This window comes from Schistocerca nitens, chromosome 9, assembly GCF_023898315.1.
Source record: "Schistocerca nitens isolate TAMUIC-IGC-003100 chromosome 9, iqSchNite1.1, whole genome shotgun sequence".
NCBI classification, from domain to species: Eukaryota; Metazoa; Arthropoda; class Insecta; order Orthoptera; family Acrididae; genus Schistocerca; species Schistocerca nitens.
In genome coordinates, this window is record NC_064622.1 from 494,533,575 (window position 1) to 494,555,845 (window position 22,271).

The 22,271-nt window shown below is 42.7% G+C and overlaps 1 protein-coding gene across 1 annotated transcript in view; it reads right to left on the minus strand.

Annotated features, from left to right (window-relative positions):
• LOC126203023 (scavenger receptor class B member 1-like) overlaps positions 1-22,271 on the minus strand; it is a 196,331-nt gene that overhangs the window by 49,197 nt on the left and 124,863 nt on the right. Inside the window, exon 2 of the mRNA XM_049937262.1 lies at positions 7,271-7,362. Coding sequence (XP_049793219.1) covers positions 7,271-7,362 — 92 coding nt within the window. The remainder of the gene's footprint in view (positions 1-7,270; positions 7,363-22,271) is intronic.

The following is a 22,271-nucleotide window of genomic DNA, read 5'->3' on the forward strand; positions in this document are numbered from 1 at the left end:
GTCCTACGACACTCCCCTGCGCCACACCTGAAATCACTCTTACTTCGGAAGACTTCTCTCCATTGAGAATGACATGCTGATTTCTGTTACCTAGGAACTCTTCAATACAATCACACAATTGGTCTGATAGTCCATATGCTCTTACTTTGTTCGTTAAACAACTGTGGGGAACTGTATCGAACGCCTTGCGGAAGAAACACGGCATCTACCTGGGAACCCGTCTCTATCGCCCTCTTCTTTCAGATGTAGAAACACGCCTACCAACTTTCAATTGTAACTCCTTGGCGTGGCGTATTTTTCCCATCAGCGTATTACAAAGGATTTAATACGATTTATTCATCCTTTAACGGACAATGTTGCTCTCGAGCAACATAGAGTTCCAGTACCTCTGAGCGAGCACAGAGTCCTCATAATGCGTTCTAGCCGACACTTTTTCTCTGACGCCATTCGTTAATTGGCCATTCGTTAATTGGTTGGCAGTGTCTGCCCGTGGCCAGGGCTGTTTTGTCACCAGGGGGCGCACACACAGCACGTTGCACGAGTTCTGGGAGCTGCCGGATGGCGCCTGCGCTTTTGCTACTCTGATCGTGAAAACTGGCAAAAATAATATCAGCCTGTTATACTCCTACGGCTGCACCATCAGATTGTGGCATACTACTCGCAATCCTATGTACACTTAGTTCTTAGCTATGGGAATCTCTTCTCGGGATCAAACTCACAAAACATAGATCATTTTCAAACTCGCAAGAGTAACTAAAAGTAGCTGTCGGGCTCATTGAAGAGAACTATTTAAAAAAGAGAAATTGGCAAACATACTGCACCAAGTGAGTAGATGTACCAATCTGTTGTTCGTATCAGAGAAAACGTTACTAAGGTTTTCACCAATAGTTCTGCACATAGTCAAGGAACAAGACCTAGTTTGGGCTTACATTTAACAAGGAAAAACAAACAGAAAACTCAAAACAGCATTCTCTATCACGGAAAACTGTAATATACTGTTCAAGAAGATGAAAAGATTACTGAACTACATCTGTTTGGAAAAATGGCAGCTAGAACATACTTAGTAAGTAATGTATACTACACACATAGATTACCTAAAGTAGGCCTTGATAACGGAGGGGTACGACTGAAACTTTCTGTCACTTTGCAGTCCATAATCGCGGTGTAATGTGTTTACAAGCGGAGATGCGCTGGTCTATAGTGCATGATAGCAATTCCATTGAGTTTAGTATCTCACTCATCAGGAGAGATGTTGACTTAGTTTTACAGATGGACTGATGGGACACGGGGACATGCGTGTGTATATTTGAGTTTTATATTTTCGTTATGTAACGAAGACTAAGCCTGTATGATTTTGAGATAATACCTGGAGCTATAAGTAAGTAAACATGTATTTTATCATGATACAAATTTTAATTAATGCAAAGATCAGTAACATTAATGTGTATTAGCGTTACCCCGTGTCAGGGCACTCTATCCAGGCTGCCCTCCCTGCACACACCGCGGTGCTCCGTTATTTCGTTTATAGCTTACGGTCATTTCAAAAACGCCGTGAACTGCCGCGTTTCTGTCTCCCACTTCATTTTTATTCGAAAATTTTCCGGAGCCACAGATGGTGTGGCACTCGCAAGAAGTGTCCATACCAGTTTAACCATCTTGTTTCAGTCCTACCACTGTTTCACTTGTCCTTATTGCAGCTCTTACTCCAACATAAGTTTTTTCCCGATTCTTGAGATTGTGGCTCTCCTTCGTAAATAATCAATTTCCACAACTGTCAGTTTCCTTAGATCAGCATTTAAAACCTACAGTTTTGATCCATAGCACAGGGCAGACTCTTCCATTAGCCTAGCCACTCTTTCCCTACTAGTGTTGGAAATGTTCTTCTCTCGCCAAAACAGAAATCATACGCTCTATGACTTTTCTGCTTTGTTGCATTCTGTATTTTACTTCCGTATTTTTTCAGTATATGACGCTAGACACTGAAATTTTTCTAGCTATCTCGTAAGTACTCCGTCAAGGTACTTCAAATCTAGCACCATTATTCACTACCAGATTTTCGATTTTTGTTACACTTACGTGTAGTCCCATCAGCCATATTCCTGATATAAAGGGTGTTCCGGCAGGAATGGTCAGTATTCAGGGATGTAACAGGAAATCATTCGAAGCAAAAAAAGTCTAACAAACATCGGTTCTAAAATGCATACCCTAATATATATAAGCCCTTCTTAGTCGTCGATACTATGAAGCACATCTCTTCACCTACCAGCTCTTTGATTTCCATGTTTTGGGAGGTAGTGGTATGGACTAAAACAAAAAAGATTGTCCAGTAAACACGTGGTCTAATATGCATGTCGTGAGAGCTACGAACACCTGTTCAGTAGAATAGTTGTTTTTCACGGAAGCGAAGATGAACAGTTGTTCATAGCTGTTAAGGTATGCACTATACAGCCCATGTTTGCTGGACTTTTCCCCTTCGAACGATCCTTCCTGTCCTGTCCCTGAATACTGATCATTCCCCCTGAGACATCCTGTACACACAAGATGTTTGATTATTATACACCGAGGTTACAAAAGTCGTGGGGTATCTCCTAATATCATTTCGGATCTCGTCGTGGCATGGACTCAACAAGGCGTTGGAAGTACTCTCCAGAAATATTGAGCCATGCTGCCTCTATAGCGAAAGTGTTGCCGGCGTACGAACTGACGTCTCGACTGTGTCCTTCAACTGTTCGATGAGATTCATGTAGCTTGATCTGGATGGCCGAATCATTCGCTCGAATTGTCTGGAATGTTCTTCAAACCAATCGCGAACCACCGAGGCACGGTGACTTGGCGCACTGTGATCCATAAAAATTGCATCGCTCTTGGTTGCAAATGGATTCCAAGTAGCCGAACATAACTATTTCCATTCAATGATCGGTTCAGTTGGACCAGTCCGTTGCATGTAAACACGGCCCACATCGTTATGGAGCCACTATTAGCTCGCACAGTGCCTTATTGACAACTTGGGTTCGTGGCTTCGTGGGGTCTGCGCTCCACTCGAACCCTGCCATCGGCTCTTACCAACTGAAATCGGGCTGTTCATCTGATCTGGCCACGGTTTTCCAGTCGTCTAGGGTCCAGCCGATACGGTCACGAATCAATGAGAGGTGCTGATAGCAAAGGCACTCGCGCTACTCGTCTGCTGCCAAAGCCCATTAAGGGGCTCCGGAACGCCCTATACTTGCAATGTTAAAATAACGCTTATAAATTACATCTTTCCTCACAAAGTATTTGAGGTAGGAAGTTGAACTTTTTACAGATTATTTATTGGAATATGGGCTACAACTTAACACAGGGATTTTACAAAATTTTAGTTCAGTTATTAAAGATGATTTTTTTTCAATTGTAATGAAAATTCACAACATTTTTTTGCAATTTTTTATTTATATATTCAAAAATATACAGTTTTTCGGAAAAAGGCTGTGTTAAATTATGCAGAAGGTACTGTGTAACATTTACTGAAAGTTTGAAACAAATATGTTTGGAAGATCCTTAGAAAACATGTAATTAGTATGAGAAAATAAAAGTTTTGGGAATCGAGCGACAAAGATTGGATTAACTTTTTAGTACATTCCAGATCCATAGGATGGATTATCTTCATCCTCTGCAAACTCCTCCTCCAGATTCCTCTTGTTCCTCCTCCTGTTTACTCTTGCTTGTATTTCTAGACTCTTTACAGCCCTGTCTGCAGCCCGAAGGCGTTCCTTGTCTGAAGCAAGCATCGCTCGTACCATGTTAGAACCTATCTTCATTCCCATATTTCTAAATACCTTTGGCTTTCCAACATTTCTCCTTTTCTTAAAAGCCTTCAGAGGATTTCTAATAACTTTACTTTTACTCATTATTATACTTCAACAAAACAGAGACTCAAGAAACAGAATTAATTACGAATATTTTCGAGGTAACGACTGAGTAAATAAACATGAAACAATCGACAATCACACCAGCGATATATATTGAACCATCACAGGTTAGCCACAACACATACTTTATCTCACATCACTAAAATGTACCTGATGAACACGGACGTTAATAATAACACCATTTGACAGCAGTTTAACAGCGCCACAGTGGGTCACGCCCATGTAGAATACATTTCAAAAAAATTTTAAAAGTAGTTGTAGTCTTCGGAATTGAATAAATTATATATCTATTAAAAGGTAATAGTCTGCAGATTCAGAAAACGCAAAAAAGTAAAAATTGAACTTTTCATGATTTTGAGCCTTTCCGGAGCCCATTAACGTCAAATTACACATCACTGTCGTAACGAATACGTTCATCGTACGTCCCACAGTGATTTCTGAGGTTATTTCACAAAGTGTTACTTGCCTATTAGCAGCGACGTCTCTAGACCAACACCACTGCTTTGTCCGTGGTGACAGGTAATGCCTGCAATTTGGTATTATCGGCACACGCTCGACACTGTGGACCTCGGAATATTCAATTCTCTAACGATTTCCGAAATGGAATGTTTCATGCGTCTGGATTCAATTACAATTCCGCGTTCAAAGTCTTTTAATTGCCGTCGTGCGGCCATAATCACGTCGGAAAGCTTTTCACATTAATCATCCAAGTATAAATAACAGCTCTGATAATGCACTGCTCTTTTATATCTTGGCCGCCATTTGTATATGTGCATATCGCTATCCCAGTGTAGTTACAAACTAAAGGTACGAGTCGGAAACTGAAACGAGCTAACAATCCTAATAAATATAGTTCCCGAGTCATGTCACTCTTACAAAAGTGTTAATATCTACAGCTACGCTTATATGGAAATACAGTGAGACGTAAATTACAAAGTGATGAACTGCTCTCGTTTACGATCATTCTGGGTATCCAAGTACCGGTAAATAGCGTCTCGACAAGAAGTATCTCGGTCGTGACCTCCCAGGTCCTCGTGATTTGAAATCTCTGGATTTCTTTCTTTTTTTCCAGTCCAGGCCCGGTGATAGTGTCGATAAAAGCTGGTAACGCGTTGTGTACGGTTGTTAACGCCCAGGGAACACACCTGGGGTTTCCGTATGTTGAGGAGACATTCTAAAGCGTGCCTTCACATGAAAGAATGCCACGGGGAACGCCAGTTGTAATGCGTTCGCCCTCAAGTGTATAAGTGCTGTGTCTAGCCTGGTTGTAAGTTGTTCAAGTACTCAGTCGTAATAGGTCGTATCGGCAAAGCCACTGGTTTCCGGACCTATGTTTACCGCGATTACTTTCTTGTTTCATCGTCGTCTACTCGCCCCTTTCACAAGTACCTGTAACACCGTGGTGAAACGCTCTGTACAACAGTAAACTGAATAGAATGAAAAGACACGCAGAATCTGTCAGTTCACTTTTAGAAAATGTACAGTTAAGCTTGCACACATATAAAAACAAAGTAATGTTTTAGGCACTCTGAACAACTTGCCGAAAGAAACACCCAATCTGTTTTTTTAATTACATGAAAATATATTTACATAAATGCACTCTAAGACAAAAATACGACGCAGCGCAAAGGAATTATGCAGATGGTTCGGAAATCGGTAGAAGTGATGTACATGTACAGACAAACAAATGACTACAGTTTCAGAAAAACTGAATGATTTATTCACGAGAAAGAGCCTCGCAAATTGAGGAAGTCAATAACGTGTTGGTCCACTTCTAGCCCTTGTGCAAGCAATTATTGGGCTTGGCATTGATTGACAGAGTTTTCGTATGTCCTCCTGAGGGTCACTGTGGCGAATTCTGTCCATGTGGCACATTAAATCGTCAAAATCCGGAGCTGGTCGGAGGGCCCTGCCCGTATGCTCCAAACGTTCCCAACTGGGGACAGATGAGGTGACCTTACTGGCCAAGGTAGGGTTTGCCAAGCACGAAGACAGCCAGTAATAACTCTCGCCGCGTGTGGGTGGGCACGTAAGCCCCTGGATGGCTCGCCATGAAGGACAACAAAACGGAGCGTAGGATGTCGTCGACGTACCGCTGTGCTGTATGACAGCCAAAGGCGTCCTGCTATGAAGTGAAACAGGACCGTATGGTGGACGGCAGACAGGTCTTCGCTGGTCGTCAGGGCTCAGTTCGAAGCAGGACTCATCACTGAAGACACTTCTGCACCACCCAATGAGATTCTGGGCCGAATGTGTCCGACGCCGCTGTAAACGGGGTTGGTGAGCAGAGGTTAATGGTAGTCGGCGGAACGGGCTCCGTCAGCTGAGCAACCTTTCTGTGAGCTGCCCGTTAATGTTCCTTGTGCTCACTGAAGCTCCAGTTCCACCTCGGGTCGATTATGATGAGTAAACGTTACTCCGTCTTGCACCTATAGGGTGTGGAACTGCGCCTGGCCGTCGAACTGTAAAACAAGTATTCCAACAAGCGTTATTTGTATAACTTTTTATTTAGACTACCAGTTTCGACTTCTCAATAGAATCAGCTTCAGGCCCTCCAGCATGAACGACAGAAAGCATCCAGTCGTACACGTACATAACAGGGAACCAATATTTGCGCCTGGTTTCCATAGAAAACTTCACGAGCAATCATACATTTTCTCTTATATACATGCACGACTGGATGTTTTTTGTCGTTCACGCTGCACGGCCTGAAGAAAACCCTATTGAGTAGTCGAAACTAATTTAAACTAATTAAAAAGCTACAAAAATAACAGCTATTGGAATGTTAGTTTTAAAATCCGAGGCTCCCGAGTGTCTCCTGACGATTGCTCGGGCCTCTAGATTGACAACTTCCTTCTTGACGTTGTCTTCACGTATGATTCACCCATTCCAGTCAATATCGTTCAACAGTGGCATCGCTCCTATTCAAATGTCGAGTGATTCACCGATTATTCCAACCGGCTTCTTCGAGCCCAACTGCATGTCCTCTCTCAAATGCTGACATCTACGTATATTGTCCACATCTCTGTCTGCCAGGCATGGTTACTGCCCAACTGAGTACGCGGAATGAAATTCGCAAAGGTATCGACATGTCCTCTGTTTACTATCCTTCACAGTTGCGTGGTTAAATTGCGCTGCAGCGTGACACAGTCACCCACCGGCCGCCAAAGTTTACAGTTTTGCATATTCCGTCGATAACTGTATGAATATCAATTTGTGACCAATATGCATAGCTCCTTTGTGGTACGTTTTCTTTGTCTCAAAGTGTACTTGATTGCGTTCATAATATATTCTGTCCTTGAAAATTTTAAAACAGTGCCAAATGGTTAAAGCTGCGAAGCACAAGATACGTAGAGGGTACGTACCATTCTGAAGAGCAGGTCGTACGGCTTGAGCGCCATAATGCCGGCTCCCAGCCCTACGGAGAACACGCCTGCCAGCACCAGCAGCCACGAACCTGCAACAGTGCGAACAAATGTCAGCCGGTTGCATGGGCTGACACTCAGTGGATGCCGTTTTGCAGGCGCGAAAACTCCCAAGCCATCATTTTGAGTCGTAGATGCCAAACACTAACACGAATTATTTACAGAATAATATGTAAAGCCTGTAAAGTCGACCTAGGGGAACATCAGTTTAGGTCGCGGAGAACTTCAGGTACACGCGAGCTGACAGTGAACCTGGGACTTAGCTCGGAAGATATACTGAGAAAAGACAAACCTAAGTTTACGTTTATAACAGACAACAGTTACAAAACTGTAAAGATATTAAACAGAAGCTGTGGGACAGGATGCTAGTCTATCGCCAATATTATTCGATCTGTACATTGAGCAACCAGTACAGGAAAAACGGGAGAATCTTAGACAGGGAATTTAAGAAAATTAGAGGTCTGTCTGTTACATTGCACAGACACAGCACAGGACCTTGATAGTGTCTTTAACAGGGATGTAAGATGTACACCGACAAATTTAATGGAGTGTAGTCGAATTAAATGAGGCGATGCTGAGCGAATTAGGTTAGGAAATGAGACACTAAAAGTAGTAGATGAATTATGGTATTTGGACAGCAAAATGACTGATGACAGAAGTACAGGCGATATAAAATTCAGACTATCGATTGCAAGAAAAGAGTTACTGAAAAAGAGTAATTTGTTAACATCTAGTACAGACGTAAGTGTTAAGAAATCTTTTCTGAAGCTGTTTATGTGGAATGTAGCCTTGTACGGAAGTGAAACAACAAGAGAAAAGAAGCTTCTGAAATGTAACGTTACAGAAGACGTTTGAAGATCAGAGGGGTCGAACGAGTAACTAATGAGGATATATTGATTCGAACTGAGGAAAATAGATGTTTATGACAGAATTTGATAAAAGAAGGAATCAGTTGATAGAACGTATCCTGAGGCATCAAAGAGTACTTTTCATTTTCATACCGGCCAGCTATCGGCCGCAAAATTTCAACACTTTTGTCCTTTAGTTTCGTTCGAGTGTTCCGGCATCCTTCTCCGACGAGTATTCTTCTGTTCTTAGGTCCATATCTTTCCTATAGAGCTTTATGTTTTAGCTAGAGACTTTCTTTGGTACTGAGAAAAATATCGATAGGTTAACGGGTTGAATCTCATCAACTCTGTGAGCAAGACCTCTTGTCTTTCCTTGTTAAAAACAATGCAGGCAAAGAATCGAGTGGACCGTTTTTGTGATGTCTTTCATGTTAAGTTACTGAGTCTTGGTAGGACGTCAAACGGGCCAACTTGTAGCAGGAGAGGCACCACTGAACATTTTAATTTCCACTGTCTATACTTTTACAAATAAATTCATAAAACTTTTTCAGCATGACCAGGAAGGATTCAGAATTCACACTCTTAGCAGTGGAAGTTGGAAAACATACGAAATAATTTTTTTTACATTGAAATTTATTCATTTTTTTCACTTACTAATGGCAGCATTTGTTGCTGTAGGTACACTTTTCTTCATAAGTAAGAGAGATTCTTCGATGAATTTTGCACAGGATACAAACCATACTTAAAGGTGTATGAAACTCTAGAATTTTCTAAATCTATTAAAAACTGTGGTAAAAATTGAGGTCATTAACTATAAAATTTGTGTTTTTTCTGAACTTGAAGTTTAAAATATAACAGTTCATTCGCTTTTTCATAAATTAAATAAGTTCTAGACTTTCATACACGTGTGAGTATGGTAAGTATGCTGTGCAAAATTCATCGCAGAATCTCTCTAACTTATGAAGAAAAGTGTACCTATAGCAACAAATGCAGCCATTAGTAGGTGAAAAAATGATAAAACTTTGCACGTAAAAAAAATTATTTTGCTATGTTTTCGAACTTCCACTGCAATGGGTGTGAATCCTGAATCCTTCCTGGTGATGCTGACAAAATTTTATGAATTTATGTGTAAAAGTATAGACACTGGAAATTAAAATGTCCTGTGATGCCTCTCCTGCTCCAAGTCGGCCCGTTTGACGTCCTACCCCCCTTAAAGCAGCGGTAAAAAGAGATATTTCTCGTGAAAGAGGCATTAGAAAAATCTGAGCTTCACTGGCCACTTCAAGTTGGACTTTATAGTTTCTACCAGCGAACTCATTTTATTTAGTATACAATCTGATCTGCCACTGCTATCTTGGCTACCGAATTGATGATCAATATTTTGTTTGTTTAAAACAGAACTTCGTTCGCTTCACGGAAGAACTCCGATTCGCCCGGCTATAATTCCACATTTACTATTGCCGCCGTACTTTTATAGAGTGTGGGTGCAGAATATGGGAAAGGAGAGGGGAAGGGATGAGCGTGGAGAACGCGGCTTGTATGGGAATGAGGTGGAGCTGGTGTGGAGCCGTGACACCGCGGTCTGCTCTTGCATAGTCGTCTCCTCTCGTCCCCTGAGGCCGCATTACGAGTTGGCTTTCCGCGTGTTTCACAACTCAGGCCTCACCCGGGGAAACCGCGTCTGCGGGTCCAAAGGCGGTCGGTGGGGTAACACGGCCGATCGCAGCTAACGCCCACCTCAGCTCTTAACCTCACTCCTCACCCATTGCTTTTAGCAACACGCACCCTTGAACTATTGAATGACGCAGACAAGGCTGCCTGTTTGATTTTTATTTTTGCTTTGGTTGAACCGGCATCGGGCTTCATGCCAGTCCTGCAGAACACACACAATACATAATGCTGCACTCTACGGGACGCGTTTGCTGTTCTGGATTACTTTGCCCCGTAGTTACGTGTAATTTACTATTGTGCTCTCTTAAAATTTTCGTAGACTCTTTTTGGATATTCTACGTTAACTTTTGATTAGCTTTCAGATCGTTCTTGGCATATTACACACGACGCAGTGTGGTTTATATTTAGATCTGTGTATTCTGTCTTCTATGACATCGACATTGTAGGTTCATGTCATCTGTGTTTTGCATAATATGGTTATTGTTTGCTGTGACAAGTGATCTGTACATTCGTTTCATTTGATTACTTTGGTTGTTTCGAGTATTGAAAGTAAAATACGAGTATATAATTAGTATACGAGCAGACCTCTGAACACCCATGCGACGAAAGATGCGAATAATATTCTAAAATCTAAATGAACAAACAGAGCAATGAAACGAGAATTTTATCGCATATTTCACAAACGTCCTCACAATAAAGAACTCCTCAAGAGATGAAATCAGTTCAAAATACATACAGCTGAATTTATGCTAGTTATATTTTATACGGTTTTCCTTTATACTAATTATATTTTATATATTTTACTTTCAATACTCTAAACAACCAAAGTAATCAAGTTAAACAAACATTTCACTTAAGTCACAGGAAGCAACATGCACATTACGGAAGATACAAATAACACAAACCCACAATATCGATATGTGACGACAAAATAAATAACTGGTAATCTAAGGTACACTGCCTCATTTGTAACATGACCAAGACGCGCTAAAAACAAATTAAAAGTTGAAGTGAAATATCTAAAGACATCAAGTACGGAAATTCTATGAGGGAATAACAGTAAATTATATGTAAATATTGAACAAAGTAACGCAAAATTGTGAACGCGTGCCGTATCATATAGTATCGTGTGTTGTGCGTCTTCTACAGGACTACTGAAGATGGGCATGCAACTGAAAATAAAAATAAACAATAAAACACAGTTGTCTATGTACGGACACATTCAAACAGTCATACACCAAGTTCATACAGGCTGCATAACACCACGAATTCCTAAACTGTACAGGTTCACGTTCTTGTAAGTAGTATATCCACAAAGTACAAAAAAACAAAAGTGGTGTGTGGCAGAAGGTACTTCCCATTGTACTGGTAATTAGGGATTCTCCCCTTTTCATTTACGTGCGGAGTGGGAGAATAGGTGTTTAAGGAGGGTAGGACGTAAAACGGGCCGACTTGGAGCAGGAGAGGCATCTCAGGACATTTTAATTTCCAGTGTCTATACTTTTACAAATAAATTCATAAAACTTTGTTAGCATCACCAGGAAGGATTCAGGATTCACACCCATTGCAGTGGAAGTTCGAAAATATAGCAAAATAATTTTTTTTACGTGCAAAGTTTCATCATTTTTTCACCTACTAATGGCTGCATTTGTTGCTATAGGTACACTTTTCTTCATAATTTAGAGAGATTCTTCTATGAATTTTGCACAGCATACATACCATACTCACAGGTGTATGAAACTCTAGAATTTATTTAATTTATGAAAAAACTAATGAAATGTTATATTTTAAACTTCATGTTTAGAAAAAACACAAATTTTATAGTTAATTATCTCAATTTTTACCACAGTTTTTAATAGATTTGGAAAATTCTAGAGTGTCATACACCTTTAAGTATGGTTTGTATGTTGTGCAAAATTCATCGAAGAATCTCTCTTACTTATGAAGATAAGTGTACCTATAACAACAAATGCTGCCATTAGTAAATGAATAAAATGATGAAATTTCACACGTAAAAAAATTACTTCGTTATGTTTTAGAACTTACACTGCTATGAGTGTGAATTATGAATCCTTCCTGGTCATGCTGACAAAGTTTTATGAATTGATTTGTAAAAGTATAGACAGTGGAAATTGAAATGTCCTGTGGTGCATCTCCAAGTCGGCCCGTTTGACGTCCTACCCCTTAAACGGCTCTGTGATTAATCTAATCTTGGCCTCACTATCCCTATGTGAACGATACGTAGTGAGTTGTAGTATATTCCTAGGGTCACCATTTAAAACCGGTTCTTGAACCTTTGTTAGTAGAGTTTCTCGGTATAATTTACATCTGTGTTCAAGAGTCTGCTACTTCAGTTTCTTTAGCATCTCTGTGACACAAACGTCTGACAATTCGTGTTTCCCTTCTCTGTAGACACTGTTGCTCCTATTTGGTACGGGTCCCACAAACGTGAGGCAGTATTCTAGCATGTTTCGCACGAGTGTTTTTTAAGCAATCTGCTCTGAAGATTGATTGATTTCCCTCGTATTCTGCCCATGAATCGAAGTTTCCCAGCCGCTTTATCCGTGACTGAGCCTACGTGATCATTGCATTCCATATTGCCGCACATTGTCGCAGTCAGGTGTTTGTACGATTTGGCTTGCTGGTATTTTAGTCATAGGACACTAGGGTTTTTTGTTTTATGAAGTTAACAGTTTCACTTTTCTGAACATTTAAAGCAAGTTGCCAGTCTCTGCGTCACTTTGAAATCTTACCGAGATCCTGCTGAATATTTGCAAAGGTTCACTGTAGATAACTGCATCATATGGAAAAAGTCTGAGGTTACTATTAATATTGTCCGCAAGGTCATTAGTATACAAAATGAACAGGAAGGGCCCAACATACTTCCGTGGGTACACCCGAAGATACTTCTACATCTGTCGATGACTCTCTAGCCGTGATGACGTTCTGCGTCCCAAAGGCTACTGCTCTACGGCCTGCAAATTTTCTCATTAGCGCTAGCTGAGGAGAGCAGATTCTTCTCTGGCACAGCACGAGGCGACCGTGCGCTGACTGGGCGCCGAGAAACTACAGCGTCGAACAGTTTCTAACACGAGAACGGAGCTCAGCTGGTCGGGGATTCTCTGTGGCCCGCTGGTGAAAGTAATCCACGCCGGCAGTGACATCTGGCGCGTCTACGCCGCGTGATAGTGACTCAACAGTAGCAGAGCCGTCGTAACGCGCGGATCTGACACAGCCAGTTCCCGGCAAGAGAAACCCGCTGTGTGGGCCGCCGCAGCTGCGGGCAGGCTTTCACGGTAGAGTCTATGGCGTCGCGAGGCGCAGCTTGTAAGCTGCGGGTTCCTCTCCCGTCCTGTCTGATTTCGTCTCCTCATCAGTCGTCGCACTATGAGATATCCTGTAACTTATGTTCAAGCTTATAACTGTCTTCGATTAATGCTCCGACATTGTGATACCGGCCGTTACCTATTGTACCGTTACAGCGCTTTCGAGTCTTGGTGCTCGGTTCCTATTTGAGCTACCCTTTCGAACATCTGTTTTACTGTAGCTATCTTGCAGTATATTAAGCAATGTTTGAACGATGAACCAGAGCTGGCTCCCAGGCTATTTGTCGCAATCGATTAATTCCTGCCGGCCGCTGTGGCCGAGCGGTTCTAGGCGCTTCAGTCCGGAACCGCGCTGCTGCTACGGTCGCAGGTTCGAATCCTGCCTCGGGCATGGATGTGTGTGATGTCCTTAGGTTAGTTAGGTTTAAGTAGTTCTAAGTCTAGGGGACTGATGACCTCAGATGTTAAGTCCCATAGGGCCTAGAGCCATTTGAACCATTTTGATTAATTCCTTTTGCAAGAGATCGTATTTGGTCTGAATTAAATTCTCAGGTAATGGCGCCATTTGTATTTACACAGTGGGGATTTTAGGTGCAAAAATAGTCACCCCTGAATAACTCCGGACAGGAGTGGACCTGATGGTTTGAAGTCGGTCTACTGGTGCATCGGACCTTGGTCTAAGGTAAGTGTGAACCTTTTGGCAAAATCTTGCTTCGTTTGAATTTTAAGTGCAAAAGAAAAAAAGAATACATTTTCTGCGAGGTTTTCGAAGCTCATCACATGTGTACTTTAAGATTTGTACGAATTCGTTCAAACTTTGCATGAAGGAATTAATGGATAAAGTCAAAAACAAATTTTTCTACCCAATAATCTCTAAGTCGGGCTAAGTGTAGCAATTAAAATTCGTTCTTACGTGAACTGAATCCGTAGAAACGGTTTAAAGTGAATAAGATACATAAAAAAAGCTTGTTCTGATAAAACGGATAAGCCGATTTCAGAAATCTGGCTTCATACGCACTTCGCGTGCAAAAGCACGTTTTTTTGTGAGTTTTTTCTATGTTTCGAACTTGTGCGAATCGGTCCAACTTTTTTTTAAGAAGGTAGACAAATACATCAAATTAATGATCGTCCTGTTGTTTTGCGAAAGCTTTACTCGTTGCCTCGACACAAGCAACATGGTTCGAAAGACAGTACAAAAACCTATGCCGCATCAGTGGCCGCCCGAGTCAACAAAAATCTGCACGCTATGACGGCCTCAATGTCAGAATTAACATAGAGTAAAAGTTGGGAACGAGAATGAAAAACGCTCCTGTCGTAGCACAAAAAAAGATCAATATATCCTGTGTGGTTTTAGGTATGTAAAAGAAGGGAAGTAGCTTTTCGACTTATCTAGCAGCTACGAAGAATATCTTGACATATTTTTTACCAGTTAACCCTACTTCGTCCGCAGCTCGTGGTCGCGCGGTAGCGTTCTCGCTTCCCGCGCCCGGGTTCTCGGGTTCGATTCCCGGCGGGGTCAGGGATTTTCTCTGCCTCGTCATGACTGGGTGTTGTGTGCTGTCCTTAGGTTAGTTAGGTTTAAGTAGTTCTACGTTCTAGGGGACTGATGACCACAGATGTTAAGTCCCATAGTGCTCAGAGCCATAACCCTACTTCCCCAGTTCAGTCGGCTCTGTTAGCTGCAAGGGAATTGGTACACCTGCATTTTGCAATGCATAGGCTAAGGTCCCTGTTCCTGTGCCCAAAATCATGAAGATTCGTGAGCCATACTAAACAACAGTATCATATGGCTGAAGACCATACAAGTAAGAGCTAACAAAGTTTTTCTGGGGCGATAAAATTTGCGGGGCTGGATTAAAAGTGCGTAAATGTCAAGATGTTTTATTTTAAACAATATCTCTGAACGTGCCAGATAAGTCGGAAAGCTGGTTTCCTTCTTTTGCATTCCTAACTCTGCTCAGGACATTTTCGACTTTTCGTGCTATGATAGGAATATTTTTCATTCTAATCAATTGCTGTTGTCTTTTCAGCACTCAGATTTCATTCTTTGCGTCGGGATGGTTTGGTACGAATGTGGTTCATAACAGATTTTGTTTGATAACGTTGAAATACAACTATCGTAAAAGGAGCGGTCATTTATTCATCCGAGACAGATTATACTTAACTCATCACATGCAAATATGCAGTATGCCACGATTATTATTCGAACTTACGCACTGCAACTTTATATTTAATGACGATGAACAAATGCATTTTTTTCTATTCCACTCGTGTCGTCAACTTTTTACATATTTCTGTGTCCAACATGAGCCTCGGAAAACCGTTATCTAACGCCGCCCACACGACATACGTAACACGACCACGCTCTTCGAACAACCGCCAATCGCACGCAGACTCCAGCCGCTCGCAACTTAAGCACACGTCCCATCTGAGGGTACAGTGTCCTCATAAGCTGGAGGGAAGAAAAAGCAAAAAACAAAAAAAAAGGATAAAAGAGGAAGACGAAGAGATATCTATACGTTTTATTATCTTTTTACTGATAAATGGAAATTCCCCTTTATCTCCTGTGACACAGAGAGTGTATCGGACAGATAATTATTTGAATAGCGACTCTTATTGGGAGAGATGCTTTTCCTGTCCTGCTGGTGATGTAATGAGTGAGTGCTATCGACACGGGCTCTCTCAAGTTGATCCCTTATTTCTAGATTCCCAGAAGGCTTTTGTCACCGTTCCTCACAAGCTTCTGCTAATGCGATTCCATGTGTTTGTAGTATCGCCTCTGTTATGCAGGTCACACTTCGTAGTGAATGACGAAAACTCAACGAGTAAGACAAAACTAATATCTGGCGTTCCCGGCAGTGTTACAGGCCTCCTGTTGATCCTGGCCAAGACTCATGTTCAGAAAAAACAGAACATCCTGAACGACTAGAGATAGGACGCTCATATTTAAAAGACTTGTACGTTAGTATGTTCCTCAGAAATGATCATTTCAGTCATGCCGGTTCAGCATGTCTCCTGTTGCCTACTACGCACAGGATCCGCCATGGGCCATAATAATTTGTTCCGTGCGTGATGGCATCGACGCGTATAAGGCGCGAACGGCGTCCTGTGGTACAGCCATCCGTGCGGCTCTCACCTGGTTCCAATTTAGATTGGCGACATGTGTGGTGACTTGGTGGGCCACGGTAAGAGGCTGACGTCCTGTGACACCAAGAAGGCACGTGTTCACGCAGCAACATGTGGTCTTCCATTGTTTTGCTGAAAAATGGCGTCTGGGGCAGTGTGCAGCGAGAGTGAGGCTACGGGTCGCCGTATAGTATTCACGTAGGTTACATGCCCTGGACACACACTGAATGTGATTTATCGTTGCACCCAATAGCAAAAAACTGGTTCAAAATGGTTCAAAAGGCTCTGAGCACTATGGGACTTAAAATCTGAGGTCATAAGTCTCCTAGAACTTAGAATTACTTAAACCTAACTAACCTAAGGACATCACAAACATCCATGCCCGAGACAGGATTCGAACCTGCGACCGTAGCGGTCGCGCGGCTCCAGACTGAAGCGCCTAGAACCGCTGGGACCCAATAGCATCCCACACCATAATGTGCGAATGCAGTCACTGTGATGCCGCTTCCCCTGCCTGCGGCGAACCAAAATGCGGCCGTCATTTTGAAACAACGAGAACCTGAATTCGTCCCAAAACGCTATCTCGTGCCATTCTTGTACCTATTAATGTCGTTCCATACACCATTGCCGCCTAGTATGTTCCTGCACATTCGTCAGAAGTAAGCGGAGAAGTGGACGACGCGCACGTAACCCATGCCGTAATAAACGGTGACGGACTATCACGTCTGTTAGTATACGATGTGAAACTTCCTGGCAGATTAAAATTGTGTGCCCGACCGAGACTCGAACTCGGGACCTTTGCCTTTCGCGGGCAAGTGCTCTACCATCTGAGCTACTGAAGCACGACTCACGCCCGGTACTCACAGCTTTACTTCTGCCAGTATCTCGTCTCCTACCTTCCAAACTTTACAGAAGCTCTCCTGCGAACCTTGCAGAACTTGCACTCCTGAAAGAAAGTGCCTAAGCCATGTCTCCGCAGTATCCTTTCTTTCAGGAGTGCTAGTTCTGCAAGGTTCGCAGGAGAGCTTCTGTAAAGTTTGGAAGGTAGGAGACGAGATATTGGCAGAAGTAAAGCTGTGAGTACCGGGCGTGAGTCGTGCTTCGGTAGCTCAGATGGTAGAGCACTTGCCCGCGAAAGGCAAAGGTCCCGAGTTCGAGTCTCGGTCGGGCACACAGTTTTAATCTGCCAGGAAGTTTCATATCAGCGCACACTCCGCTGCAGAGTGAAAATCTCATTCTGAGTATACGATGTGATACAATGTTCCACTGCTTCGCCAGAGCCGAGGAAAACGCAGATATGTTCTGCAATGCCATTCGGATAAGATGTCTTCCCGGGTGTTGGTCTGGGTGGTGCGACCTGACCCATCTCGTCGTGTTCCACGGCCTTCCGTGAATCATTCTGCACACTATTTGACCTGCCGAAACACTTCATCCTACACGAGCAGCTATTTCCCGGATGGATGCATCACATTCTCTCAGGCCAATAATGCGCCCTCTTTCAAACTCACTGATTTGACGGTAGGATTCGCGCGTGCGTCTGCGAAGCTCCTTCACGTCTGCTCAAGTCACTCTGATCCGTTACCTTCGGCTTATAATGACAACGAGAGCCGCAGGCACATTTTACCGGTAGTTGGTGTTGCGCCGCCATGTCGATGTTGACGTTGAACCCCGGGCCGACATCGTTCAGATGCTAATCATCTCTGCAGAACATTGTAATGTACATGTCCTGTGAATATGGACGTCCTATCTCTAGTCGTTCAGTGAATATTTCTTCTGAACATTGAATATACATAAAAGGAGACACTGTGAGCGACCGTCTTTACTGCTTGCAGGTGAGGCTGTCATTTACTAACGTCATCAGGTGATCAAAATCAATTACAGAATGGTTTAGACAAGATATTGACTCTAAATAATGAAAAGTGTGAGGTCATACACACGAGTACTAAAAGCAAGCCGGCCCATGTGGCCGAGCGGTTCTAGGCGCTTCAGTCCGGAGCCGCGCTGCTGCTACGGTCGCAGGTTCTAATCCTGCCTCGGGCATGGAGGTGTGTGATGTCCTTAGCTTACTTAGATTTTAGTAGTTCTAAGTTCTAGGGGATTGATGACCTCAGATGTTAAGTGCCATAGTGCTTCGAGCCATTTGAACCATTTTGAACTAAAAGCAATCCTTTAAGTTTTGGTTACACGATAAATCACAGAAATCTAAAACCTAAATATCTAAGGATTACAGTTACGAATAACTTAAACTGCAATCTTTAGGTACAAAATATGTGGGTAGAGTGAACCAAAGACTGTATTTTACTGGCAGAGAGCTTATAAGATGCAACGGATCTACTAAAGAAACTACCTAGACTACCCCTGTCTGCCCTCTTACAGAATATTACTGACAAGGGAACCTCCCCATCGCACCCCCCTCAGATTTAGTTATAAGTTGGCACAGTGGATAGGCCTTGAAAAACTGAACACAGATCAATCGAGAAAACAGGAAGAAGTTGTGTGGAACTATGAAAAAAGTAAGCAAAATATACAAACTGAGTAGTCCATGTGCAAGATAGGCAACATCAAGGACAGTGGGAGCTCAGGAGCGCCGTGGTCCCGTGGTTAGCGTGAGCAGCTGCGAAACCGGAGGTCTTTGGTTCAAGTCTTCCCTCGACCGAAAATTTTAATTTTTTGTTTTCAGACAATTATTATCTGTCCGTCTATCCGTCCGATGCGATCACTTTTTTGGGAGTGATAATCACATCCACAAGAAAACCTAAATCGGGCAAGGTAGAAGAATCTTTTTACCCATTCACCAAGTGTACAAGTTAGGTGGGTCGACAGCATATTCCTTTCACGTGACGGACATGCCGTCACCAGTGTCGTATAGAATATATCAGACGTGTTTCCCTGTGGAGGAATCGGTTGACCTATGACCTTGCGATCAAATGTTTTCGGTTCCCATTGTCGAGACACGTCCTTTCGTCTACTAATCGCACGGTTTTGCGGTGCGGTCGCAAAATACAGACACTAAACTTATTACATTGAACAGAGACGTCAATGACCGAACGGACAGATCATAACTTTGCGAAAATAAAAAAAAGTAAAAATTTCACTCGAGGGAAGGCTTGAACCAAGGACCTCTCGTTCCGCAGCTGCTCACGCTAACCACGAGACCACGGCACTCCTGAGCTCACATTATCCTTGATGTTGCATATGTTGCGCATGGACTACTCAGTTTGTATATTTTGCTTTTTTTTTCATAGTTCCACAGAAATTCTTCCTGTTTTCTCGATTTATCTGTGTTCAGTTTTTCAAGGCCTATCCACTGTGCCAACTTCTAATTAAATCTGAGGGGGGTGCGATGGGGAGGTTCCCTTGTGAGCAGCGTGGTATTCATACCAGTTAGGATTGACCGTCTACGTGGAAACGTTCAAAAAAGGGTAGCTCGTTTTGTATTGAAATAGGGGAGAGAGGAGTGTCACGGTTATGACATGCGGGTTGGGGTGGCAATCATTAATGCAAAGGGGCTTTTCTCGTCGCGGTGAGATCTTTTTAAGGAATTGCAAACGTTCCTCTCTGGATGCGAAAATATTTTGTTGATGCCGACATATACAAGAGAAGGCTCGGAAGGATGTGACTTATATTTTTCCCACGTGGTCTTCGGAATATAGTGTGAAGATGGTTCTATGAACACACTACACAACACTTAAATGTGAATCGTAGAGCAGTCATCGTAGATGTAGATGATACGCTCATCATGGGGCTTTACTAGGCATTGTCCTGTTGGAGATGGCACGCCGTTTTCTTTGTCTGTTCTTCCGATCGGACCAGCTGTAGATGGAGCTACAGTTTAATGGTGTTCCTCACTGTGATGGACCTTCACGTTTTTCACATCAACAAATCATTGCCAGTGAACGGGCGTGCATCAAACATGTAACGTTACATGTTGAATGCTGTGCATTTAGTATGTCCTTACGCATCTGTTTGCATTACCAAATCAGGTCGGTGCTGGAATGTAAGTGTTACATATTTGCTTCGTTTACCCAGGGAAACATCCTTCCTGATTAGCATAAGAGCTTAATTATCCTTACAGAGCGACTAGTGTCCGCCATGTTATTTTATTCACTGCTGACTTTGTTTATCCTGATGTCGGATCTGTACTAAACTTTTCATTTCGCACTTGTTCTACGTTTTCTTATGTTCAGAGAAAAATATATCATCTTTGAACAGTAGTTTTCCCACAATATCACCAGGAAAGCAAACTACCGAGCGAGGTGGCGCAGTCGTTTGCACGCTGGACTCGCATTCGGGTGGATGACGGTTCAAACCCACGTCCGGCCATCCTGATTCAGGTTTTCCGTGATTTCCCTAAATCATTCCAGGCAAATGCCGGAATGGTTTCTTTGAAAGGGCACGGCCGCCTTTCGTCCCCATCCTTCCCTAATCCGATGAGACCGATGACCTCGCTGTTTGGTTCCCTTATCAGAATTAGACAACCAACCAAAAAAAAAAAAAAACTTATTCGGGAAAACGCCGTCCTATTTCCGTAATCAAACCAAACGTCAGTCTCCGTTTTGAGCTGAAATGGAAGCCGAGTCATTTACGAAAAACATTTGTTTGCTCTTCTTGAATTTGAAGAATTTAAAGCTCTGTACCCAAAAAATTTAAAGATCTAGGCTCTTCTGACCTGAATACTATGCACGAGTACAGTACGTCGACTATTTCTGTTTTTTTTTTTTGTAGAGGTGGCAGCACTTTATGTCTAACGAGCCCGAAGCATCGCTTAACTAGAATGGCGTAATCGGGAATCGATACGTGTTTCTTATCTAACACGAAAAACGTGCCAGTGGACGCTGTCCTTGAAGATGTGTACACGCCAGCTTCAGCTGCGTATAAGGTGCGGAGTGTGAAAGCTTGTGGGTCACGGCTGAATGAAGCTGGCTGCCTGCCTAGGGGGACTGGTACCACCATCCGTTACGTCGGAAGGAAAGCAAATGCACCTGCGGCAATGCTGCATTACACCCCTTTAAATGACTGACACCCGTCAATTACTGCAGCCTTTTTTATTTTTTAAATCGTATTTGGCCTACATCCAGCTATTTATCTCTGCCCACCTCCTCTCCCCCTCCCTCTCCCCCTCCTCTACCTCCTCCTCTCCTCTTTATCTGCATCCTCAAATTTCCTCCATCTTCTCCTCCCTTCTCTATCTGTCCACCTACTCACTCATTCTTTCCTTCTCCTCCTGCCCCTGTGTCTGTCCCTCTCGTCCTTTCCACTTTCTATGTCCATTGCTTCGATCCCTCGGTCCATCTATGTTCTTCTCTCTGATCTTAAGTATTGTTTATTATTGTTACAAGCTCAGCTTTTGTAATAGTGTTCTAATCATAAGTCGATAAGTCACAAATACATCGTTCTTGTTTGTTAACAATGTGTAAATCGATCAAGAACTTTTTGAGATTTTTGGTAATAACGTCTCCCCCCTTATATATAATACAAAACACGCGCACATTCGGTGTAACCTTGCGTCAAAATTTCAAAGCAGTCGTTGGAGAACTTTCGGAGGTACATGATTTTAAACAAACGAACATTTACATTTTTATTTACACAGTTCTTCATGAAGTGCATATTCATTTCATATTTTTTACAGGGAAGCTCCGTGGGGAGATGCTAATGAAACAGCAGTGTGAAACGCTATTAGACCCGATCTGCAATCCAAGGCCACTCCGCTCACTCGTTTAGATTCTCCCCAGTTAAACCCGACACGCTGCCTGCCAATAACAGAGTGTCGGCTGAATATTTTATCCATAAGGGACGGCGTTATGAGGAATGCGACTGTTGGCAAATAGAAAAAAAAAAAAAAAAGGTTCAAATGGCTCTGAACACTATGGGACTTAACATCTATGGTCATCAGTCCCCTAGAACGTAGAACTACTTAAACCTAACTAACCTAAGGACATCACACAACACCCAGCCATCAAGAGGCAGAGA